Genomic DNA, 27,676 nt, shown 5'->3' on the forward strand with positions numbered 1-27,676 from the left:
TTTCTTTTTTAATAAATCTGCAACAATTTCAAAAATTCTTTTTTTTTGTCTGTCAATATGGGGTGCTGTGTGTACATTAATGAGGGAAAAAATTAATTTAAATGATTTTAGCAAATGGCTGCAATATGACAAAGAGTGAAAAATTGAAGGGGGTCTGAATACTTTCCGTACCCACTGTATATAGCCTACAAGTAAAACATTTTTAGGCTAAATAAATTACTGTCTTGCACTAGCTGCTTATAACTGCTTAACATGTTTTTAAATAACTTCACTTTGGAACATTTTAGATTTTTATTTTTTTTTTGGCTTCCAGTTTGTTATGTTCAGTGAAAAATGAGGTTCTTCTAAGCTTTCTGTTTTGATTGCATGCAATGTTTCTAATCCCTGTTTAAAATAATTAAAACACATTGCTATTCTGTTAGTACAGACAGTGTTCATTGTTGCAAATATTTTTTTTTTTGGAAGGACATGTTAAATTTGTACTTTGTGAAAAATTCCAAGTTATCCCTTGTTTGCTTCGGTACTGTTTTACTATTGGTGTTGAAGCCAACATTTCAGTATCACTCCAACACTATATTCTACTACAACCTAACACTGGCAACATGCAGTTTCTTAGTCATTTCTTTTTAAGGTTACCATATTTACAACAACAGTAAGATTTTTCTTCAGTGTGCATTTTTAATGATTATGAAGTATGCTGTCATGGGAAACCCTTCTCTCACATTCACAACTCCTTAATGATATGCTTATACAATTCTGAACACTGCTGTTATGGGAGAAGCGTTTGCCACATTGTGAAGAGCATCATGGCCTCTCTCTCAAGCATGAATTTGTGTGTGCCGCTGAAGAGAACTACTGTGATAGAATCTTTTGCCACATTCTGAACAGACATATGGCTTCTCCCCAGTATGAATCTGTGTGTGCCTCTGAAGAGAGCTACTGTGATAGAATCTTTTACAGCATTCCGAACAGCTATATGGCTTCTCTCCTGTGTGAATCTGTATGTGCCTCTGAAGAGCACTGCTTTGAGAGAATCGTTTATCACATTTAGAACAATTGAAGGGCTTCTCTCCAGTATGAATTTGTGTATGCCTCTGAAGGGAGCTACTGTGACTGAACTTTTTACCACATTCATGACAGACATATGGCTTCTCCCCAGCATGAATTCTTTTGTGAGACTGAAGACTGCTGCTGTTGCTGAAATTTTTGCCACATTCGGGACAGACATATGGCTTCTCTCCAGCATGAGTTCTTTTGTGAGAATGAAGACTGCCACTGTTGCTGAACTGTTTGCCACATTCAGGGCATACATAGGGTTTCTCTCCAGTGTGAATTCTTAAGTGGTTCTGAAGTCTGCTGTTGCGAGAGAATCGTTTGCCACACTCCGAACAGCCAAATGGTTTCTCTCCAGTATGGATTCTTGCATGTCTATGGAGACTGGAAAATTCAGAAAATCTTTTGCCACATTCAGAGCAGCAATAAGGCTTCTCTCCAGTATGAATTCTGATGTGGTTCTGAAGATGGCTACTGTAGTAAAATCTTTTACCACATTCAGGACAGCTAAACGGCTTCTCTCCAGTATGAATTTGTGTGTGTCTCTGAAGGTGGCTACTGTAGTAGAATCTTTTACCACATTCAGAACAGCCATATGGCCTCTCTCCAGTATGAATCCTTGTGTGGCACAGAAGTTGGCTACTGACAGTGAATCGTTTTCCGCATTCAACACAGGCATAGGGCTTTTCTCCAGTATGAATTCTTGTGTGCCTTTGGAGATTGTAACTGTCAGAAAATCGTTTGCCACATTCAGAACAGCAATGAGTTTTTTCTCCGGTATGAATACTTATTTGTGCCTGAAGACTGCTGTTATGAAGAAATCTTTTTACAAATTCAGAACAAGAATATGGACTTAGTGTTCTGTGGACCAGCTCATGATCTTTACAGTCAGATTTGTTATCAAATGTTTCTCCACAACCTTGGATGGGATGTAAAAACTCTTGATTTGAATGATATACATGTTGTTCGTCAGTACTGATGACTCCTGTTTCTGTTAGTTTGCCAGCAAGGTAAGTACCATACTGCAAAGAGGCCACAGTCATATTCTCTAATCCTCTTGTTGGTTTCTTCATCTTCCCATTATCCTGTTTCTCCTGCATTGTGCAATGAAGAAAAGACTGAGCAGATGAAGACGTTGAGAAGCTGCCATTTCCTTGGAAGTCTGCAATGAAACAAGCAGTTTTGGTAAATCTTTTTAATTCTCAATTTTGAGAGTTGCTATCATTTCTATGAAGCTGTGCCACCTGATCTTTAACATGACCCTTCAGTGGATGTGCCATCTTTAAATGATGGACTCAGACCAGAAGCTTATTTTGTAATTTGGATTAATTTATTAAAGAGTTGAACGCCATGTTTGATCAGACCACTTTTAAGGGTTTAACTAAAAATCACATCCTTTAGTTGTTTTACAGGGCAATAAGCAGGCCATAATATGATGTGAACAATTCTGCCCTGGAAACAATCTCCACATACTTCTGGGAAAACTCCCAAGTGCTAGAAGAAGACCATTTAAAAAATAAACGTCTGGGTGGCCTTACTGAGTGACGCAGGGAGAAAGTGTCAACTCTACACAGAGTGGCGGGGCTTAGAGCTGAACGTGGGGACCTGCAGGTGTGAGACAACACCCATAACCCCTGTGCTGCAGTCACACTGTGAGGCAAGGAATTACATTGTTATGATCAAGATTTCATTAAATAAAGACAAAATAACAGATGATAAATAATGAAGTAACAAAATGATACAACCAAAGTGGAGCTTATGATATTGTATTAGAACATTAGAACAATCTGGATGAGAACAGGTCACTCAGCTCAACAAAGCTCGCCATTCATGTCCACTTATTTCTTCCAAAAAAACATCAAGTTGAGTTTTGAAAGTCCCTAAAGTCCTCGTGTCTACCACACTACTTGGTCGCTTATTCCAAGTGTCTGACGTTCTTTGTGTGAAGAAAAACTTCCAAATGTTTGTATGAAATTTCCCCTTCACAAGTTTCCAACTGTGTCCCCGTGTTCTTGATGAACTCATTTTAAAGTCACCGTCTCGATCCACTGGACTCATTCCCTTCATCATTTTAAACACTTCAGTCAGGTCTCCTCTTAATTTCCTTAAGGCTCAGCTCTTTTAATCTTTCCTCATAACTCACCCCCTGTAGCCCTGAATCAGCCTAGTCGCTCTTCTCTGGACATTTTCTTGTGCTGTTATGTCCTTGTTGTAGCCTGGAGACCAAAACTGCACCCAGGACTCCAGATGAGGCCTCACCAGTGTATTATAAAGCTTGAGCATAACCTCCTGTGCACTTGTACTCCACACATCAAGGCGCTATATAACCTGACAGTCTGTTAGCCATCTTAATGGATTCTGAACACCTCTGTCAGTCGATAGCTTAGAGTCCACTATGACTCCTAAATCCTTCTCATAAGGTGGACTCTCAATTTTCAGACCTCCCGTTGTGTATTCAAACTTCACATTTTTATTTCTTTTATCTTAAACTGTAAAGGCTCAGCTCTTTTTATCTTTCCTCATAACTCAACCCCTGTAGCCCTGAATAAGCCTAGTTGCTCTTCTCTGGACCTTTTCTAGTGCTGTAATGTCATTTTTGTAGCCTGGAGACCAAAACTGCACCCAGGACTCCAGATGCAGCATCACCAGTGTGTTATAAATCTTGAGCAGAACCTCCTGTGACTTGCACTCCACACATCAAGGCGCTATATAACTTGACATTCTGTTAGCCTTTTTAATGGCTTCTGAACACTGTTGATAGCATAGAGTCCACTACGACTCCAAAATCCTTCTCATAAGGTGGATTCTTGATTTTCAGACCTCCCATTGTGTATTCAGACCTCACAAGTCCTAAACTTAACGCAAGCGTTAATCTTAGCTCTTTTAATATTTCCTCATAACTCATCCCCTGTAGCCCTGAATCAGCCTAGTCACTCTTCTCTGGACCTTCTCTAGTGCTGCTATGTCCTTTTTGTAGCCTGGAGACCAAAACTGCACCCAGGACTCCAGATGAGACCTCACCAGTGTGTTATAAAGCTTCAGCAGAACCTCCTGTGACTTGTACTGCACACGTCAAGGCGCTATATAACTTGACATTCTGTTAGCTTTCTTAATGGCTTCTGAACGCTGTCTGGAAGTTGATAATAATAATAATAATAATAATACATTTTATTATATAGTGCCTTTCTCATGCTCAAGGCACTTCACAGAGTTTAAGAAAGAATGGCAGGGTATACAGTATAGAGCAGGGGTCCTCAATCACGGTTCTGGAGGGCCACAGTGGCTGTAGGTTTTTGCTCCAACCCAGTTGCTTAATAAGAAGCCCTTATTGGTCAAGTAACACTTCTGCTTCACTTTAGTGGTCTCGCTCGTTAAGATTTTGACCCCTTATTGCTTATTTTAGTCTTAAACAGCTGTAGTCTTGGTTTTTAATTGCTCCTAATTAGCAATAGCAAATAATGACAAAAGAAACCAGCATTTCTCCATTTCGCTTGTTACCATTTACACCTCTGTGTGTATTTATCCTGCACTATTGGGTTTAATTAAAAACTTGGAAGGAAAGAGTAGAGAAAAAGTGAAGGACTGAGAATCACTCATCCATTTTAGCCTTCAAATCATTTGGATGATATCCTTAGAAAGGGGAGGAAAATCTAGGAATATGAGAATGACCTGACATAGCAGTGTTAAAGCACTAACAAGCCATGAAATTAAATTATTGGCAAGAATTGCTTTCTAATTAAGCAACCAGGTTAGCACAAAAACCTGTAGCCCTCCAGGACTGTGATTGAGGACCCCTGGTATAGAGCATTGTACTAAACCACTACGACTCCTAAGTCCTTCTCATAAGGTGGACTCTCGACTTTCCAACCGCCCATTGTGTATTTTAACCTCACATTTTTACTTCAATGTGTAATTCTCTATATTTTCTGAGATTAAATTTCATCTGCCACAAATCTGCCCAAGCCTGTCTGCTGTCCAAGTCCTTCTGTGATGATATGACGGATTCCAAATGATCTGCTAATCCACCTGTCTTGGTATCATCTGCAAACTTAATCAGCTTGCTACTTATATTTTAATATAAATAAATGATTTAGATAGAAAATGTCAGCGGCCCCAACACAGCCCCCTGCTGGTCAAGACTCTTAACATCGGCCAATTCTCTTGAGGTTTCTCACACCATCACCCTCTGCTTCCTGTGTCTGAGCCACCCATCTAAAAACATCACCCTGAACTGCCACTTCTTTTAGTTTGATGCCCACCCTCTCATCAAATGCTTTCTGAAAGTCCAGATAAATAATCTCATCTGCTCCACTCTGTTCATATCCTTTAGTTGCCTCCTCATAAAATTCCAGCATGTTAGTAAAACACGACCTCCCTCTTTTGACCCCATGCTGACTGTCCTGTCCTTGACGTGTGTTGCTCAATCTTATCTTTAATAATTCTTTCCATTAATTTTCCTGTGATGCACGTTAAGCTTACTGGCTTGTAGTTGCTTGGATCTGCCCGGTCACCCTTTTTATATAATGGGATGATATTTGCCATTTTGCAGTCCTTTGAATCTCTCCAGTGCGCGGTGATTTCCTAAAATTGTGTCAAGCGTTTATATTTGTACTCACTGGCCTCCTGAAGAACTTGAGGGTAAATATTATCTGGTCCTGGTGATTTGTCTGATTAAATGAAGGTTAAATGAAGAGAGACAGAGACGAGGAGCAAGAGAGCACCTCTGCGGCAAGGAGCGAGAGAGGTAGGAGGTTCGGGAGTGAGCTTCAGGGCTGCTGGAGCCTGATGCAGAAGAAAGTGCACTTCTCCTGAGTGACTGCCAAGGAGCAGGAGCGGCCCGATATGCCGTGTCACCCGCAGACAGCGAGGGCCAGGCGGGAGAGATGTATGCGGCCCAGGATTTCCTGAAAGGCCTGACAATGGCGAGGTGACCCAGAATGGGATGGTGGACTCCACCTGTCGGTTAGGACGTCTCCTCCTTCTGCGAGATTTTAATTCTTCTCAATGAAAGAGCATGTCAACTATTACTAAATCAAATGTTCTCCCTCCTACTCCCCCTTCCTTCATGGAGCCCTGTGATGGAGCAGGTTGGCTACACACTCCTCGTACTTTCGGAGGAGCCCCTTGAACCCCTACCATCGATTACCGTAACCGAGATGAGGGGAGGAGGTGCCAGGTGGAAAAGGGCAGCATTGGGGCTCAGTTTTTGTGGACTGTCCCTGGATTTTAATGGAATATGTTTATTAAACCTTTGAACCTTCACGTTCACACGGTTTAATGGATTATTTATTTCTTGGAGAGTTGCTGCACTGCACTGTTTTTTGGAACGATTTTAAATAAAATTACTAACTCACTTTTGCAGCTAGCCCTTGGCTGGATGTGTGTGTCCTCATTTGCCCAGCTCATCTCAGTTATGGTATTCGACGGTAGGGGGTTCAAGGGGCCCCCCAAAAGGATGAGGAGTGTGGACCCAACCTGCTCCATCACAGGGGTCCACGAAGGAAAGGGGAGTAGGAGGGAGAACATTTGATTTAGTAATAGTTAACATGCTCTTTCGTTGAGAAGAATTAAAATCAACTAGGGACTTACAGTAATGGAGGAAAAGAAAGTCAAATAAACCCATACTGTATGTAGAAGATCTCATTTCAAAGAGATAAAGAATCCCAAGAACATGAATGGGGAACGTGTGACAGCACAGCGCGTAAAGTGGTGGTGGGACTGGGAGAAGAGAATCAGCAAGAGAACAGCAGCAGAGCAAGAAACACCAAGGATGGAGTGGTGGAGATGAGAAGAGGAAGGGCTTGTGTATGGGTTTAGGGAGGATGTTTTAAATGAAGCGCACTCATTGGAGAATGTGAGGGAATGGTGGGAGAAGAAAAGCAAAGTTGTACTGAGAGCTGATGAAGTGGGACACCAGGGAGGAGCCCACCTGGGGACAAAACTACTACTTGTGGTGGTGGAACAGAGAGGTGCAGGATGTGATGAAGGCTAAAGCTGGAAGCAATCTTGGAAAGTGAGAGGAGGGCTGAGGAGTGGTGAAGAAGTGTACTGGTGCTGATATTTAAGAATAAGGGGGATGTGCAGGACATGCAGTAACCACAGGGGGATAAAACTGATGAGCCACAGCATGAAATTATGAGAAATAGTAGTGGAAGCTCAGTTAAGAAGTGAGGAGATGATTAGTGAGCAGCAGAATGGTTTCATGCCAAGAAAGAACACCACAGATGAGATGTTTGCTCTGAGGATGTTGATGGAGAAGTTTAGAGAAGGCCAGAAGGAGTTGCATTGCATCTTTGTGGACCTGGAGAAAGCATATGACAGGGTGACAAGAGAGAGGAGCTGTGGTATTGTATGAGGAAGTCGGGAGTGGCAGAGAAGTACGTAAGAGTTGTACAGGATATGTACGAGGGAAGTGTGACTGTGGTGAGGTCTGCGGTAGGAGTGACGGAGGTGGAATTACATCAGGGATCGGCTCTGAGCCCTTTCTTATTAGCAATGGTGATGGACAGGCTGACAGACGAGATTAGACAGGAGTCCCCGTGGACTGTGATGTTTGCTGATGACATTGTGATCTGTAGTGAGAGTAGGGAGCAGGTTGAGGAGACCCTGGAGAGATGGAGATATGAGAGGAGAGGAATGAAGGTCAGTAGGACCACCAAGATAGAATACATGTGTGTGAATGAGAGGGAGGTCAGTGGAATGGTGAGGATGCAGGGAGTAGAGTTGGTGAAGGTGGATGAGTTTAAATACTTGGGATCAACAGTACAGAGTAATGGGGATTGTGGAAGAGAAGTGAAGAAGAGAGAGCAGGCAGGGTGGAGTGGGTGGAGAAGAGTGTAAGGAGTGATTTGTGACATACGGGTATCAGCAAGAGTGAAAGGTAAGGTCTACAGGACGGGAATGAGACCAGCTATGTTATATGGGCTGGAGATGGTGGCACAGGAGACAGAGCTGGAGGTGGCAGAGTTAAAGATGTTAAGATCTGCATTTGGTGTGACGAGGATGGACAGGATTACAAATGAGGACATTAGAGGGTCAGCTCAGGTAGGATGGTTGGGAGACAAAGTCAGAGAGGCGAGATTGCGTTGGTTTGGACATGTGCAGAGGAGAGATGCTGAGTAGAATGAGTGAAGGGTGCTAAGGATAGAACTGCCAGGGAAGAGGAAGCCTAAGAGAAGGTTTATGGATGTGGTGAGAGAGGACATGCAGGTGATGAGTGTGATGGAGCAAGATGACGAGGACAGAAAGATATGGAAGAAGATGATCTGCTGTGGTGACCCCTAATGGGAGCAGCCGAAAGAAGAAGTGGTATCCCAAGATGGAGAAATGAATGCAAAGATAATGCACAGAGTGGAAGAAGGTATCGGGAATATTGTGTGATTGAAGAATCAAGGCAAGGACTAACAGTTTTTAAGACGGTGGTAAGACCAGTAATGATTTATGGAGCTGAGACATGGACAGTAAAAGGAAGAAAGGAGAAGAAGTTGGATGGGGCAGAAAAGAGAATGTGGAGATGGATGTGTAGAGTTACAAGAAAGGACAGAATGGCTTTGGAAGATAGTAGATTAAAGATAAATAGGATGAAGACAGAATATCTGAGGTTTATTAATGATGATGATGATGATCAGGACACAGAGGTTAGCCTGCTGGGAGAGCAATTAAAATGACTGGATAAGGTTAAATATCTCGGATCAGTGGTAGCCCAAGAAGGAGAATGGGAATGGGAAGACGACAGAATATCTGAAGTTTAATGATGATCAGGATTAAGAAGGTCACCTGAAGAGAGTGGATACGTTTAAATATGGAGTATCAGTGGCACCCCAAGATGGAGAAGGGGATGCAGAAATAACCCACAGAGTGCAGTGTGGATGGAACAAATGGAAGAAGGTACTGTATAAAGGAGAAAATGTAATCAAAGAATAAAGCCAAAGGACGTTACGACAGTGCTAAGACCAGCAGTGATGTGGCCAGTAAAGGTAGCGCATGAGAAGACATTAGATGTGGTAGAAACATTGAGATGGATTATGTGGGGTTACCAAAAGAGGACAGAATAAGAAATGAGACAATCAGAGGTACAACAAAATCTAAGAGTACAGCATTGAAGTGGACATGTGATGAGGAGAGACAAGGAAGCTGTAGGCCAAACAGTGATGGGAACAGGGAAAATAAAGTGTGGGTGGATGGATAATGTAAAATAAGATTTACAGGGATAAAAGGTCTGACTGGGAAGGTGGTACAGGACTGAGTGTTTGACCAAACACATTGACCGGACATAGATGTTGGACAAGAAGGAGAAGAAGAAGACGACTTTTTGTTTCTTTCACTCCTCTTACTGAGCCTCGAGTTCTGAGTGCAGCCATCCTTTTGGCCAAACGTTTCTTCCTAATCTTTACCACGACAATATTATGATATGTGCATTCGGAAATCATTCAACTTTCTCCACATATTCTGTAGGCGTATGCCATATAAAAACACTGTTAGGAAAGTTCTGTGAGCTGGCCAAATGTCAGTATGTACCTGTCCTGGACTACATGTAAAACATTTTTAAAACCTGTTCCCACTGCTCCTCGACTGTCTCCACCTTTAAAAACGTATCCCAGTCCACATCTACTCAAAGTTTGCCCTGCCAAAGTTCAACTGAACAGTTTTAGTCTTTGCATCCGCACTCTTACAAAATACTGAAAATTGTATGGTATTCTGGTCACCTGACCCTAGTGGTTCAATCACCTCCACACTCCCAATTCTATCCTGATTATTACAACATGCTAAATCCAGATTAGCTTCACTCCACATTGGTGCTTTACCACACTGCATTAAAAAAAAAAAAAACAGTACACTGATTACGTCTAAAAACTCCTGCTCTTGTGCTCCACGATCTGTAAGGCTACCCCAGTTAATATTCGGATAATTAAAGTCCCCCTTAAAACCTGCCTTTTTGATATTACTAAAAAGATGTGTGTTGAAATTACTGTCTGCATTGGGTGGTCTATAACACACTCCTAAGATAAGACCCCTTTCCCTAATACTTTCCAGCTGAAGTCAGATGTCCTCACTAAGATGGGGTTGATCATCCAACTGAAGTGGACTTCCATTTAGATTCTGTTTGACATAAACAGCAACCCCACCTCCTTTACTGTTCTCTCTATCCTTCTTAAAAAATGTGTACCCCTCTAAGTTATACTCATCCTGATCTTTGTTATTTAGCCAGGTTTCCGTTATTGCCATAATATTATAATTATGCTCTGCTACATGCAACTCACTTGCCTTATTTTTGATACTTCTAGCATTAAGGCAAGCTATTTTTAATGTGCTACTCCTACATTTAAACTTTGGGATAGAATTTACATTACCACACATTTTTATTTCTACTATGTTGTTTGTTCTTCCATGTATAGATCTAAGCCTGGCCTCTCCTAAACTACCTGACCCCAGTTCTCTAGTTTAAACAATCCTCGACTAACCTACATATACGCCTCCCCAATACATTGGTGCCCTCCTCACCATCGCAGCAGAACAAGTCCCATCTGTTCCAAAAGAAGTCCCAATGCCTCACAAACCTATGCCCTTCTACCCTGCACCAAAATTTCAGCCACACATTAAGCCTTCTAATCTCCTCAGTCTTACCTGGATTGGCATGTGGGACAGGCAGAACTTCAGAGAAGACTACCTTGCCAGTTCTGCTCCTCAGCCTGGTACCTAACTCATTGAATTTGAATTGCAGAACTGTGTCATTCGTTCCAACATGGACAATGACAACTGGGACCACCCCTCTCTAGCCAAGAGCCTATCCACCAATCCAGGGAGGTTCCCCCACCTGTGCACCCAGAAGGCAACACACCGTGTGAGACTCTCTGTTTCTGGAGCAAACCTGCGCTTCAATCCCCCCTAATGATTGAGCCCCAAACTATCACTCTCTCTCTCTATTTCAGTGAACTGGTTTTGAGGTGGCCCATTGGGGCTCCTCATCCCTGCCTACCACCTTAGAATTGTCAGAGACACCGTGCAGCCACACAAGGAGCTGAAAACGGTTGGACACTTCAAATTCTGGGGTTCATGCCCCCAGACATTGTGCACCCTTTACCTTACGCCTTTTGACCCTGACTCACCTATCTCTAACTGTCTGGTCAGGAATCTCCTCCCATGCCACCTTAGGGGTGCGCGCTCTCTCTCTAGAGCAGGGGTCTCCGGCTCCACTCCCCGAGAGCTCCGGTGGCTGCAAGTTTTCATTCTAACCCTTTTCTTAATTAGTGACCAGTTTTTGCTGCTAATGAACTATTTCCCTTTATTTTAATTGACGTTTCTTCAGGCTCTGACCGCTGAATTGATTCTTTTTTTTCCTTAAACATAAATTTGATGTGAAGTGAGCCAACAGATGAGCAACTAAGTTGGGGCCTCAGACTCCAACCAACTTCACTTCATTCACTTTCTTCATTTGAAGCCCATTCTCGTTGCTCATTAAACCCGTTATTTAATTCCATGGCTCTCATTCTGCCATGGCAGACATTTCTAAAAGTGTTGATTTTCTCTTTTTTAACTCTTTTAGGGCGGATGTCGACTTTTGTCGACAGAAGGGGTTGAGGGCGAATGTCGACAAAAGTTGACATCCAGGGATAGAGGGGGCGACAATCAGCTGTTAATGGCAACAAAACTCACTGTCACGTCGCAGGCATTCCCTCTGTGCTTGGAGGAATGCTAGACTCGTTGACTCAGCGACTAATCCTTGCGTGTGCGTGAGTTGCGAAATTTAAACAATGGCAAGATGGCATCGACATGTCACAAGGGAGCGAAGCGAGTGCAGAAAAGAAAACACTCGGCATACAATGTTTTGCGCATTATCGCGGAGTCGGACTCTGATTTTTCAGAATCGGATTTTATTGACAGTGATCAGGAGATCAAACAAGAGAGTGAGAAGCCGGCATCAGCTGATCGGACACCAGCCGATGCCGTGCCAGCTGATCTGCTGCCAGCTGAGCGCAATCGCGCAGCCAATGCATCCACGGCAAGGTTCGTGTGGGAGGAATACACAGACATTGATCTGTGGGAGCCGAACTGGCTACCGGACTTCACAAGACGGCATGGCTTGCTGTTGGACACGACAGATCACCCGCTGCTGAACTACTTCAGGCTGCTTTCTCCTGATGCTGCTTTTCAGCTACTGTCAGACGAGACAAACAGGTAGGCAGAGAAATTTTTTGAATCGCGGGCTGCGCTTGCATCGCATTCTCGTTTTTCAAAGTGAAAACCCACAACAAGAGACGAGATGAAGCGCGCTGTGGCATTACAAATAGAGATGGGACAGAACTGGTGATATAACTTCAGGGAGCATTGGTCCAAACGTGCTTTGTCCCCTGGTGGCTTAGGTACAGGTTATGCAGCGTGATGATAGGTACGTGATGCTGCAAAGTTTTATTCACTTCTGTAATAAACAGAAGCAAATCCCATGGGGTGAGCCAGGCTATAATGCCATACATAAAGTTCAGCCCCTGCTTGACATTGTGGAACCAACATAGAAACAATTTGATCAGCCTGGCTGTGATTTGTCTCTGCATGAATCTATGATAAAATAAAAGGGACACCTTTTTTTTCTGCAAATATATGCCAGACAAGCCCACAAAGTATGGCATAAAGGATTTTGTACTGGCAGAAGCAAACACTGGTTTCTGCCTGAAAGTAATTACATATACAGGAAAGTATTTCTTACAAAGAGAGAACTGTCCCTCGACAAGTCAGGTTGTGCTGGAGCTGCTTCAGGGCTATGAACATTTGGGTCATGTTGTGTACATTTGGACAATTTTTATACATGCCCAGAATTGTTCATGGAGCTACAGAGCAGAGGAATTGGAGCTTGTGGCACAGTGAGGGTGAACAGGAGACACATGAAGCCAGACAGGCTGAAGAGGAAAAGAGATGGCAATGTGGGCAGAAAACTTGGTGGCAGTGGCATGGCACAATGGCAAATGGGTGACTTGTCTCTCTACAGTACACACTAACAATATATGTGAGAAAGTGCAGCAAGACAATTGAAAAGTAGGCACCAAAGCAACACGTATTGTAAGGAGTGCAATGTGGCAATGACTGAAATTGGCTGCTTTGAGCGAGATCAGACTTTGCTGTGTAAAATGTATGTGAAATCATAGAGTATGCAGGCTCATACAACATGCAAGACAGTAACATTTGTCAAAAGGAAATATTTTTTGTTGATTTCAATTGCTTTGTGTTATTTATTTTTTTTTTTTTAAAAGTTAGTTTTTGGACAAATATGCAGCCCTGGGAGAAAAGAAACAAAAAAAAATTAGCCCTAAAAAAGTTAAGAGCGCTGGCCGTCCAAATGTTTTTTGGACCTGAGCAGATCGACATTACTGAGGAGGCCTTCACCTTTCTTGATTTTCAGTTATTGTGTGATGGACGCAGGTTGTTGTTTGTGTGTTGGTTCATTTTGTGGCTTAATATTGTTTGGTTGCTAATTAAGGAAAAAAATAATTAAGGGGCCTCAGTTTTCAGTTGTGCATCAAAGAGTTAATTAGCAGCAAAATCCGGTCACTAATTAAGAAAAGGGTTAGAATGAAAACCTGCAGCCACGGGAGCTCTCTGCAACCTGGAGGTCCTTCTCTAGAGCAGGGGTCGCCAGCTCCAGTCCTAGAGGACCACCATGGCTTCAGGTTTTCATTCTAACCCTTCTCTTAATGGGTGACCGGTTTTTCCTGCTAATTAATTTCTTATTAATTCTAATTTTAATTGATTTGCTCTTGAAGACTCAGACCCCTGAATTGTTTCTTTTTTCCTTAATTTGCAGCCAAACAAGAATGAGATACAAAATGAGCCAAAACAACCGGTGTCCATCATACAATATCTGAAAATGAAGAACGATGAAGGTCTCGGGAATGTCAATCTGCTCAGGTCCCCAAAACATTTGACCAGTGCTCTTAGAAAGAGAAAATTAACAATTTCAGAAATGTCTGCTATTGCACCACGATGGCAGCAACAAGCCACAAAATTAAAGAACGAGTTTAATTAACGACAACAATCAGCGCCTCATTAAGCAGCTGGTTGGAGTGAATTTGGTTGGAGTTTGAGGCCCTGACTGAGTTGGTCTTCTGTGGGCTCACTCACTTCATGTTTCATTTCTGTTTGGGTGCCATTTAAGGAAAGAAATGAAGCAATTCAGAGGAACGATGGAGAAATTCAGGGGAACAAATCTTAAAAAAGTTAATTAGCAGCACAAACAGGGCACTCATTTTTAATAAAAAAATAAAAATAAAAAAAAAGGTGGGTAGAATGAAAACCTGCAGCCATGGTGGTCCTCCAGGACTGGACTTGGCAACCCCTGATCTAGGGGACACCAGGGGTAGGTCCGCCAATTCTTTACTGCAATGCAGGCCAGCGACCCTGAGCTCGAGGTGCTGGATCAGCTGGCATCTCCTGCAGATGTAGCCCTCATAGACGACTGGCTCTTCCAAGCCTTCATCTAAAGAGATCCAGTATCGAGCAGGACTTGCATTGCACTTGGCCGCATTATTAAAATCTGATTTAAAATTACTAAAACTGACTTAACTGTTTCTTTTTTTAATAACAATTAAATGATTTAAATTAAATGGTGGGCGGCACGGTGGTGCAGTGGGTAGCGTTGCTGCCTCGCAGTTAGGAGACCTGGGTTCGCTTACCGGGTCCTCTCTGAAAGGAGTCTGCATGTTCTCCCCATGTCTGTGTGGGTTTTCTCCCACAGTCCAAAGACATGCAGGTTAGGTGCATTGGCGATTCTAAATTGTCCCTAGTGTGTGTGCTTGGGGTGTGTGCCCTGCAGTGGGCTGGCACCCTGCCCGGGGTTTGTTTCCTGCCTTGCGCCTTGTGTTGGCTGGGATTGGCTCCAGCAGACCTCCATGATCCTGTAGTTAGGATATAGCGGGTTGGATAATGGATGGATGGATGGATGGATGGATGGATGGATGGATGGACTTAAATGGTAAAAGTAAAAAAAATAATAATCCAAAGAAATGAGATTGCAAAACTGCCGCTGATCTATTTAACATGTTCTGTCCCCTTAAGCTTCTGGAATATTCTCCCCTCTCAGCTATCTGCGGTTTGTCCTTCTGTGAGGTTAACTTTACTTTTCTCTGTCTGTTCTCCTAACTTTGCGCTGCGCTTATTTATTACCTAAAAGCCTCTCCACTCGCACTGTTTGGATTTCCCGGTATTCATGAACCCTTACGCTACCGCCCGCTTAACTGTTCCACCTCCGGATTGCTAAGAACTGTTTCTATTTAAACTAAATAAAACTTGTGTAGTGAGTATCTGCTGCTAGTTAACTTCTTACTATCTTATCTGCTGCTACAGTCCCTTGTGCCTGATCGGAGTCTCGGAACGCTGGCCGCTTATCTGCGCACCGCTGAGCCTTCCACTTTATTGCTTTTAAGTCAGCCGCGCGGCCTTTCTTTAAAATTAAGAAACCACCAGTTACAATAACTTATTTAAAATGGAGGAATTACGGCGGAGAATCCAACAGAGGTTGGTGAGTTCGACATCCAGACATGCCAAGTTATATAATGCCCGGCGTAAGGAAGCGCACTTTCAGCCGGGTGATTTGGTCTGGATTAGAGCTCACCATCTCTCGGATGCCAGCAAAAGGTTCTCCACCAAGCTAGCGCCTAAATGGTTAGGTCCGGCCAAAATCATTTCTCAAACAGGTCCAGTTAATATCCAGTTTCAAAGGGGTATCGACACTGACTCCAAGATAGACACAATCCATGTGGCCAATCTGAAGCCGCACTTCGGCCCTCCCTTGTCCAAGGTTGGGGAGGGGGGGGGGGGGGTAATGTAGCGGGGCCACATAGTTAGTGTTAAATGTCAGTTCTGAGTGTGTCTCGTTTCATTGTCCCGTTTACTGTTTATGTGCATCAGTTAATGCCGTCCCCGAAAAGGGGGACGGATGATGGAAGGAGACCACAGCCACAAACCTGGAAAACACCTGTTTACAATTAATCAATCACAGCCGTCACAGGACTATTTAAGCCAGCAGGAGGAGAAGGAAGAAGAGAGGAGAGAAAGAGATTTTTTTTTCCACAATCACGACCACGAGCAAACTGTACCTGTTTTCCATATCGCGCTTATCCATCCAGTTTGTTTTTCCATCTGCCGGATTTACTTCAAGGACCTCACCACGAGAGACCCCGGGGTAGGACTTAATCATCCACCACACACACGAGGATTCTCGGTGAGGCTGCTCCATTTTTTCCGGGGAGAATCAAACAACGCAATTTCACTAATTCAGTCATCCGCTTTCAGGACAGTTTCTTTATTACCGGACTCACGTTCTCATTCATTTTCAGCTTATCAGTCATTGTTGTTATTCGTGTTGTGTGTTTATTTGTTACAGGGACAAGGAAGGGTTTTTGTTGTGTATATATATATATATATATATATATATATATATATATTTGGTGGTGTCTTGTTATTGCTGGGGTGGAGGGATATTTATATTTATGTTTCTGTTTTTTGCATGTCATTTCACTTAATACATATAATCCGTTTAATTTTACATCCTGTTTTTGTGTGCTTATATTTTCACCGTCGATTGTGGGGGAAAAGTTTAATTGGTAAGAAGTACGGCTTGAAAGTAAGATTATTTCTCAGTAAATCATCCAAGCCACAGGTCTTGGGAGTGTAGCTGCCGGCTGGGTAAAGGGGTCGGCCGTTACAACTTCTTACTATCTTATCTGCTGCTACAGTCCCTTGTGCCTGATCGGAGTCTCAGAACGCTGGCCGCTTATCTGCGCACCGCTGAGCCTTCCACTTTATTGCTTTTAAGTCAGCCGCGCGGCCTTTGTTTCAAACTAAGGAAACGCTTTTGCAGTTGCTTCTTAACTATTTATTACTACCACGCGGTTATTTACTTACAGACGCTGATATCAAGTACTGCTGGTTTCTGCCCTGCCTCTTCAAATACAAGTAACTTTTCCAAGCGCACCTCCAAACACCGAGCTACTTTTGCTCGCAGTGGCGTAGCTCGAGTTTGTCGGGCTCTGGGCGGGGTGGCGCTTTAATTTGCCGCCCCCCCCCCCAACATATCTGAATATGTTGACCTATTTAAACAGAAAATTAAAATGACATATTGAGAAAAAGTAAGATACATTTTGCACAGACTTATACATATATAGAGAAACAGCGGTACTTGTGTACTAAGCAGACAGCACGTACGGCTAGTACCCTTTTCTATTATCGTGATGCAAATCAGATTTTTGTTTTTAACATTAGGCACCCAAAGGGGACATTAACATTAGGAACCTATAGGCAACTATGCTCCACTAACTTTAAGGTATTTGTGGTTGGGGTAGGTAGGTCAGTCTAATAATTTAAATTCCAAAAATTAAGCAACCGGGATGCCTCCCCCACGGAGCCCAACACTAGAATAGGTACGAACTGCCGCCCGTTTAGTACACAAGTACTGAAACTATAGACGCACTGATAAGCCGTGTTCTAATTATTAGTTTAATATAATTACGCTGTGAAAACCAGAACCAGTGTGGAGAAGTGATAGGTGGGGATGTTTTCTGCACAGAGCAAGAACGTATTCGCATTGATAATGAAATGAAATTAGAAATTTTAAATTAGTTGTTTATCTTCATGGAAATCATTATCGGTGTAATGTTTATTTTTGGTATAGCCTCATAAATTTCAACTGCTGTGTCTGATGCCGTCACAGAAGGACAGTCTTGAAAATTACTTTTGAAGCATTTGTGGATACAAATCAGAGAATTTGACTTTTTATCATTCATAAGTGATATTTTTTCCGAACCCTGCTGCTTACACACAAACTGTACTGAACTTTTTAGCCAATAATGCCGGCCCTTAAAAAATGTGCCGCCCCTGTTCGGGCGAGAAAAAGAAAAAAGCAAAACCTTCTAAAGGGAAAAGAAAAAGGTTTAAAAATCTCTTTGCGACAACCACAACCCTTGTTAACAGGAGCAAAATGTAATTTTAATTAACTTTCACACCACAGAAAACACAACAACTTGGCAGCCGCTCTCGTTTGCACGTCGCAGCATCAGCGTTAGTTATTCAGCAATCCGAGCGGCTGTTCAAATGAAGTCAGGCGTGTGTCCCGCCCTGAATTACACCAACTAAAAAAGTGGCAACCCAGCCACACAGAGAACTTTGAAATGTTATTATTTTCACCTTCTTTACCATTGACTCTTACTACTTACTTGTTCCCACACTCCCGGATGACTCATCTGCTTCTCTCCTGTTTCCCCTTTTGACCTTCTCCTCAAACTCAGATTTCAGTTTCATTGAATTCTGCTGGGAGGCCAGTTGCCCCGTGTGCGTAACAACCCAATGCTGTACACTGGAATGAAACTCTTCACAATCCTCTTGTTTGAAAACCTTCTCAGTTTCATGGTTTTGCAGTTCTGGGCTCACCGAGAAATCTTCCAAATCCTCAACTTTAATGTCAACAGTCTTCTCCTTGGAGGACTCCTTTTTAAAAACTGAAATCGTTCCTTCAAGATCCTCCAGCTTCATGCACAAATTGTCTGGTGCAGCCCACTCACAGTCCTCTTTTTTAATGTGTGCCAGTCTTTTACCCCAGTCATTATCTTCGGCTGAGGCCATGCCTGGTGTAAAACTCTTCTCTCCCGTCCAATTGTCTGCTCTTCTCTTCTAAGATTTTCTTCTCACATTGACAGCCCGGGCCGGGAGGCCATTAAGACACCTCACTGAATGGCCATGTAAGCCTTTTTGTACCTGTCAAAATAAAAAAGTGATAAAATAACTTCATAAAATAAGTCATTAATAAAATAACTGAGCACATTTCAGGGGTAAGTTCCAGAAAACAAGCAACAGAGTTTTTTTTAAGATTTGAAATGCTGTGAACCCTCTATGTTAGTCTAAGAAGCAGACTTCAAGTGAAGACCAACTTCATAGGAAGATAAGGGTCCAGCTGGTTAAGACGAAGCCAAGAAAATGGAAAGGTGAGAAACAACAGCAACAACATTTATTTCTATAGCACATTTTCAAACACAGTGCTGCTCAAGGTGCTTAAAAGGAAATTACAAGAATAGAAAAAACTTAAGGTTAGGCGATACATATTAAAGAATAGATGCCAACAGAATAAGGTGAGGTCACAAGGCTGGGAGACCAGAAAAAACAAACTCCAGTTAGACTGGAGAAAGAACATTAAACTGTAAAACATCAGGCTGGTTTCATGTTGAGGTGTGTTTTACTGACAGCACGGGTTTAATTAAGGATGGTCCGATTGCCACAGTGAAAGATCCAAATGAGGATCTGACCTAAACTAACGCCACTATTTCAAAGAGTCTTGGCCTGTGCTGTATTGAATACAGAGAAACCAATAGGGAGGCATTTTGAAAAATAAAAAAACATGCTCGCCACAAGCACATATTGATTGAGTCACATTTGACTGCCATTAAAAATATTAACAAAGGATGGAGAAAGTGCTGTCTTTGGTAATATCACAAGACCAAACTGGATTTATTAAAGGCATAAAAATATAACGCACACATTTAGAGTCTACTATAAATCCTTAAACTCTACTGAGATTAAAGAAGACAACACACAATCTAATGCATTTCTGGATGCATTACAGATACCACAAATAGATACTCTTAGGGCAGAGGAATTGGATAAACCTCTGACGCTATCAGAATTACTAGGTGCTATAAACTCACTGCAGAGTGGAAAAGCAACAGGCCCTGATGTCTACCCTGCTGAATTTTATATGAAATTCTCCACTCAGTTAGCTCCACTTGTATTAGCAACATTTACAGGAGCTGGAGACAATCAAATTTTACCTGAAACGTTTTGCCTAGCATTAATCACCGTCTTTCCTAAACAAAACAAGGACTTAGTACAATGTGCATCATACAGACCAATCTCACTTCTGAATAATGATGTTAACATACTCTCCAAAGTCCTAGCTAGAAGGATGGAGAAAGTGCTGCCTTCAGTAATATCACAAGATCAAACTGGATTTATTAAAGGCCAACACTTAACTTCCAATCTTCAACGCCTGTTTAATGTAATATATTCACCTGCAAAGTCAAACACCACGGAGATATTATTATCACTAGATGCAGAAAAAGCATTCGATATGATTGAATGGATCTAACTTTTCACTACATTGGAGAAATTTGGGTTTGGCCTGAACATTTGTGCATGGATCAAACTACTGTATACCAATCCAGAAACTTCAGTTTGTATTAACATTTGTTCAGACTACTTTAAACTAGAACGTGGTACCAGACAAGGATGTCCCTTGTCACCACTGCTATTTGCAATCGCCATTGAACCACTGGCAGTTCACTGTTGAAATGCTGATCAGATAAATGGGATTATCAGAGAAGGACTGGAACAGAAAGTTTCTCTCAATGCAGATGATATGGTACTGTATATATCAGACCCACAAAATTCTGTGCCTGTAGTCCTAACAGCACTTACAGAATTTCAAAAGATCTCTGGTCTCAGAATTAATTTGAATAAAAGTGTGCTCTTTCCAGTGAATTCACAAGCATATAATATTAGATTAGACACCCTACCTTTTACCATAGCAGATCAGTTTAAATACCTAGGGGTAAACATCACAAGTAAACATACAGCTCTTTATCAACAAAATTTTGCCATCTGTATGGAAAAAATTAAGCAAGACTTGCATAGATGGTGAACCCTTCATCTCACTCTAGCTGGAAGAATTAACGTTGTTAAGATGAATATCCTTCCTAAGCTTCTCTTTTTATTTCAAAACATTCCAATATACATCAATAAATCATTTTGTAAGAAATTACACTCAACCATACCCTCATTTATTTGGGATTCAAAACATCCAAGTATCCAAAGAGCGACCCTACAAAGACCTAAGGCAGAATGTGGCATGGCTCTACCCAACTTTCAGTTTTATTAGTGGGCAGCAAACATACAAGCTATAAAAACCTGGACACAAATAGATGAATATACAGTTGTGCTTGAACGTTTGTGAACCCTTTAGAATTTTCTAGATTTCTCCATAAATCTGACCTAAAACATCATCAGATTTTCACTCAACTCCTAAAAGTAGACAAAGACAAACCAGTTAAACAAATGAGACAAAAATATTATACTTGGTCATTTATTTATTGAGGTAAATGCTCGAATATTCCATATTTGTGAATGGCAAAAGTATGTGAACTTCTAGGATTAGGGTTAGCTTGAAGATGAAATTTGAGTCCGGTGTTTTCAATCAATGGGATGACAATCAGGTGTGAGTGGGCACCCCGTGTTTTGATCTATCAAAGTCTGCTCTTCACAACACATGTTTGTGGAAGTGTATCATGGCACGAACAAATGAGATTTCTGAGGACCTCCGAAAAAGAGTTGTTGATGCTCATCAGGCTGGAAAAGGTTACAAAACCATCTCTAGAGAGTTTGGACTCCACCAATCCACAGTCAGACAGATTGTGTACAAATGAAGGAAATTCAAGACCATCGTTACCCTCCCCAGGAGTGGTCGACCCACAAAGATCACTCCAAGAGCAAGGTGTGTAATAGTCAGCGAGGTCACAAAGGACCCCAAGGTAACTTCTCAGCAACTGAAGGCCTCTCTCACATTGACTAATGTTCATGTTCATGAGTCCACCATCAGGAGAACACTCAACAACAATGGTGTGCATGGCAGGGTTGCAAGGAGAAAGCCACTTTTCTCCAAAAAAAAAACCATTGCTGCTTGTCTGCAGTTTGCTAAAGATCATGTGGAAACACCAGAAGGCTATTGGAAGAATGTTCTGTGGATGGATGAGACCAAAATAGAACTTTTTGGTTTAAATGAAAAGCGTTCTGTTTGGAGAAAGGACAACACTGCATTCCAGCATAAGAACCTTATCCCATCTGTGAAACATGGTGGTGGTAGTATCACGGTTTGGGCCTGTTTTGCTGTATCTGGGCCAGGACGGCTTGCCTTCATTGATGGAACAATGAATTCTGAATTATATCAGAGAATTCTAAAGGAAAATGTCAGGACATCTGTCCATGAACTGAATCTCAAGAGAAGGTGGGTCATGCAGCAAGACAACGACCCTAAGCACACAAGTCGTTCTACCAAAGAATGGTGAAAGAAGAATAAAGTGAATGTTTAGGAATGGCCAAGTCAAAGTCCTGACCTTCATCCAATCGAAATGTTGTGGAAGGACCTGAAGGGAGCAGTTCATGTGAGGAAACCCACCAACATCCCAGAGTTGAAGCTGTTCTGTACGGAGGAATGGGCAAAAATTCCTCCAAGCTGGTGTGCAGGACTGATCAACAGTTACTGGAAACGTTTAGTTGTAGTTATTGCTGCAAAGGGGGGTCACACCAGATACTGAAAGCAAAGGTTCACATACTTTTGCCACTCACAAAAATGTAATAGTCGATCATTTTTCTTAATAAATAAATGACCAAGTATAATATTTTTGTCTTATTTGTTTAACTGGTTTCTCTTTATCTACTTTTAGGACTTGAGTGAAAAATCTGATGATGTTTTAGGTCAGATTTATGGAGAAATCTAGAAAATTCTAAAGGGTTCACAAACTTTCAAGCACAACTGTACACAGGCTTGGTGCGCAATAGAAATAATAGAAATAAAATAATTAAATAATAGAAATAAATAATTAAATTAAAAAAATAATAGAAAATAAAAAATAAAAATAATAAAAATAATAATAAATAAATAAAAATAAATAAAACAAATATAAAATAAATATAAAATAAATAAATAAAAATAAAATAAAATAAATAAAATAAAATAAATAAAAATAATAGAAATAAAATAATTAAATAATAGAAATAAATAATTAAATTAAAAATATAATAGAAAATAAAAAATAAAAATAATAAAAATAATTAATAAATAAAAATAAATAAAACAAATATAAAATAAATATAAAATAAATAAAAAATAAAATAAAATAAATAAAATAAAGTAAATAAAAATAATAGAAATAAAATAATTAAATAATAGAAATAAAATCCTGCAGCACTTCTTTATATTCCTTGCTTTGGGCCCCTATAAGTACAAGTCACCGCCAATATACTAACAATGCAATTGTGCTTCACTCACTCAGAATATGGAGCCAATGTAGGAAGCACTTTAAGATAGAGAAGCTTTTATCTGTGGCACCGCTGCATGATAACCACCATTTTCCACCCTCTCAAACGTACGCAGTTTTTAATGTTTGGAAAACATTTGGGATTAAATCACTTAGAAATCTGTACCTAAATGACGTCTTTGCATCCTACAAACAATTACATTCGAAATGTAACTTTCCAGCAACACATTTCTTTCACTACTTTCAAATTAGAAACTTTGTTAAACAGAACCTGCCCGATTTTCCTCACCTCCCTCTAATATTGCTCAGTCTTGAGGACTCAGACAGGATTTCTCTAACATATAAAACCATTTTACTCTCCCTCCCTTTCAAAGATGCCAGAGTACAGTGGGAAAAGGATCTCTCAGTGAACATCTGAGAAAAGGAGTGGAAGGCAGCAATGCAGAGAATTCACTCGAGCTCCATATGTGCAAAGCATACAATTATTCAACTCAAAATTATATAATCGAGTGCATCTGTTTAAAATTGTCCAAAATATTTTCAGGGAAAGATGGAACCTGCGAATACTGCAATCGAGTTCCAGCCTCACTGGGCCACATTTTGGGTGGTGAGCACCAAATTAACATCATTCTGGACAAAAATCTTGAAATGCCTATCAGAATGCCTTGGTGTCCCAATCCCTCCTAAGCCATTAACAGCTGTGTCTGGTGGGCTCACAGAGGGGCTTAAACTGGAGATGGACAAACAAACTAATAATAATCACCTTTACTACACTATTGGCACGTAGACTTGTGTTGCTCAATTGGAAGAATCCAAACTCTCCAATTCTAAGTCAGTGGGTAATATATTATTTGAAACTGGAAAAAAATCAAATTCTCACTTAGAGGATCTGTGCAGAACTTTATCAAAACCTGGCAGGATCTGATCAATAACATTTTAGAATAAGCATTGAAATTGAGGAAGCAGGTTCTCTCCCCTCTTTTACTCCATTTTTCTTTATTCATTTATTAATTTATCCATTTACTTGTTTTTAATAGCCTAAAGTTTTACTCTTCTGGTCATGCTCTCTTTCTCAGGGGTGGCGGTTGATTTGTTTCAAACCTATTTTTTTGTAAAACTTTATTTATTTGTATGAAATGCTATGTGACTATAATAAAATCAATAAAAGAACAAATCCACCAAGAGGCTCACTAGGCCTGACATGATGGCTGGTGAACCCCGGGTAGCTCCTCGATCTGTGCCACTGCCTAAAGCACTCCTCCTGACACTCCTCTTCTTATTCCCTTTTCTCTGTTGTGTAGAGCTGGGCCCAGAGGGATGCAGCGGATGTCCGTTTCTCCTTCCCAGACACAGGGCGGTGAGAGATACGGAGGCAATGGTGACCCTATGGCCCATAAGGGTAGGTCCACCCTGCCAGTTCCAGATCTATCTGGTCCGAGTCCCTGTATGTTGAGACTTTCAACAGATTTGGTTGGCTGTTGCAACAAATTCACATGAGAAGAGTTTAGCTTTTGTTTTGGATTTTGGATTTGATTAGATACAATACAATACAATTTATTTTTTGTATAGCCCAAAATCACACAAGAAGTGCCGCAATGGACTTTAACAGGCCCTGCCTCTTGACAGACCCCCAGCTTTGACTCTCTAAGAAGACAAGAAAACCCTTGTAGGGAAAAAAATGGAAGAAACCTTTGGAAAGGCAATTCAAAAAGAGACCCCTTTCCAGGTAGGTGGTGCATGCAGTGGGTGTCAAAAAGAAGGGGTCAATACAATTCAATACAATACACAGAACAGAACAAGTTCTCAATACAGCATAAAAATTAAAAATTTTACAAGTACAGACCAGAATTTAACAGTAGATGATGATATCACATAATATGATTTGGATAGAACTTAATTTGCCCCTAACTTTTCATCAACTCACTGTAGGATTACAAGGAGTTCCCAACCAGCACACTACATTGGGCCCGATTCTGGTTCTACTCTGCCACTAGTGGTAGTGATCCGGTTTGGTGCAAATTCACTAGTCCACATCTGGGCTGAATCCGGATGAGAAAAGGCTGGTAATGCGTGTCCCCCAACTGTAACAAAACTCATCTAAGTCCACAATAAGCACAGCGTGTGGACTGCAGTGTGATTATGGCAGGTCGCATTTGGGCCAAGTTGATTCTAGGCACATCGGCCGACTTGTTAGCTGTTCAGTTAGCATGTCGCATCACCGCCGAGTCCACATTAGAACACGTATTGCCTGACTAATCACCTACACTCAGGCCACATCTGGGCAGATTGTTCTGTGTCATATCCGAATTACTCGGGATGAGGCATTTTTGCTGCCTTAGATGAAGCTGTAAAATCCTGTTTTTAAAAGTCCTATACGGTTTAAAAAAGGTTACAATTTTTCACATTCAGCTACTGAAATAAAGAGTTAAACAGCTCTATTGTGAAAAACTCTTAAAAAAAAAATTAAAAATTAGAATTCAATGATATAAAAGTACTTGGCAAAATATTGACATTTTCTGCTATTAGCGTTCAGTATTGCATTGTTCTTGGAATAACACTTTCCACATTCCTAAAATACTGTAGAATTTGTCTTATGACTCATAACAAAGGTGGCATCCTGTCACAGGACCAGGCCTAAAGTCAGTGAGCTCTTCAGAACAACCCATTTTGTTTCACAAATGTTTGTAAATGGAGCCTGCATGGCGAGGTGCTTGATATTATACACTTGTGGCAATCGATCTGAATGAAACACACACCTGTGGTAATGGGTCTGTGGGAAACACTTGAATTCAATAATTAAGAGGTGTGTCCCAATACTTTTGTCCATATAGTGTACAATTTGTTTCCTCACAAGCAAATAAAAAGTATTTGTAAAGTATAAAATATTTTTTTTTTTTTCAGCAAACATTTGCTGCCTGCATAGGAAAAAATTAAACAAGACGTGAAGAGATGGTTCACCCTCCCATCCATCTTACATTAGTAAGGGATAATTAACACGGTTAAGATGAACCTCCTTCCCAAGCTTCTATTTCTCATTCAGACCAACCCCATAATTCAAACATAAACTAATTTATTTGGAATTCTAAAAATCCACGCATCCAATGGGAGACTGTACAACAACCTAAAACAGAAGGTGGCATGGCACTACCTAACTGTATAACTACATTCGGTGGCTTTATTTCTGGCTCCAATTATTTGACTAAAATAAGTAGCTTATCTCTTAAAGCCAGAAACTGCCCTTTTTATAGCTTCACTTTTCTCATCAGAGTTTTTAAATGTGGACTGTTGTTTAGTTTGCTAATGTGCTTGTACACTTGACGTACGACACTCTCACAGCATAGCGCACACAGCATGATCCTTTTGTTGTACAAATCCATATTCATTCGTCCAAATGTCTTGAAAAGAGCAAACGTCACATTGTTGTCTTTTACTAGTCAGTACATTAATAAATAACAAGAGATTTGTTTTAACATACCACAACCTGCACTGACCACATGGTTTCCACTTACATGAGAGTCGCATGTGAAAAACGTAGGTGACGGTGCAAATGCGTGTGCTGTAATTAAAATCTATGTCTATTTTTTTTTTTTTTTACTATATTTCAATATAATCAGAGTGCCATTGAAAATCGTTCCGCGTGCCACAGGTTGCCGACCCCTGTTCAATACGATCTGAAATTGGAAAAAAAATTGAATTCTCACTCTGAGGATCTGCTCAAAACATTTTAAAATATGGCAGCATCTAATCAATATCATTTTAGAATAAGCTTCTATATCAGGGAAAAGGACATTCTTCCTTCCTTTGCTTTGTTGTTTAGCACTCTATTTCTTTTGGGTTGGGGCTGACTTGTGGTTTTGTTAAGTTTGATTTGATTGAATGGATTGTTATTTACTTTTAATTAAAATTATGGTACTTGTGTACTAAATGGACGGTGTGGCACCAAATTGAAGAGGAGAGGTTGCATATGGTGTCCCCTACCCATTCTAGTGTTGGGCTCCGTTGGGTTGGGGGGTTTCACTGCCATCCCTTTAGTAAAGTACCACCAAAATTAATATATATAAAAAAAAATCTTCTCCAGGCATTTTTTTTCCTTGTTTGCCTAAAGTCTGGCATGAGTAGAGTAACTTAGAAATGCTTGTGCCTGACCACGGCACTGTGGGAATTGTAGTGACGAGCTCTGACAGCAAGTCAGACTCCAGTGCGGTTATTCACCAATGCCTACATTTCCCAAGATGCTTAGTACTAGGGTGTTGCACCGTGTTAGCCTAGCATATTCTTCTCTTTCAATGATTTTGGCTCCAAAGGCTGCATGAACAGGTCATTTTATTGAATTTTCGTTGTGAAAACAAAATTTGTATTTTTTTTTGGGGGGGGAGTCTGGGCTGACTTGCTTGGCCTGCTGTCATCATGACCCTCATCACTGAAAGTGGTTTCCATCCATCCACCCATCCATTATCCAATCCGCTATATCCTAATACAGGGTCACAGGAGGCTGCAGGAGCCAATCCCAGACAGCACAGGGCACAAGGCAGGAACAAACCCGGGAAGGGAGCCAGCCC

At 41.1% G+C, this 27,676-nt stretch overlaps 1 protein-coding gene across 1 annotated transcript in view; it reads right to left on the bottom strand.

Moving 5' to 3' along the window:
* Positions 1 to 286: 286 nt before the first annotated feature.
* The window catches only part of LOC114641590 (zinc finger protein 850-like), a 74,109-nt gene continuing 46,719 nt past the window's right edge, over positions 287 to 27,676 (bottom strand). Inside the window, exons 4-5 of the mRNA XM_028790625.2 lie at positions 18,252 to 18,702; positions 287 to 2,215 (exon numbers count right to left, since the gene is read on the bottom strand). Of these exons, the coding sequence (XP_028646458.2) occupies positions 819 to 2,215; positions 18,252 to 18,702 (1,848 nt within the window). The 3' untranslated portion in view covers positions 287 to 818. The remainder of the gene's footprint in view (positions 2,216 to 18,251; positions 18,703 to 27,676) is intronic.

The sequence above is a fragment of the Erpetoichthys calabaricus genome, chromosome 5 (genome assembly GCF_900747795.2).
Source record: "Erpetoichthys calabaricus chromosome 5, fErpCal1.3, whole genome shotgun sequence".
Lineage (NCBI taxonomy): Eukaryota > Metazoa > Chordata > Cladistia > Polypteriformes > Polypteridae > Erpetoichthys > Erpetoichthys calabaricus.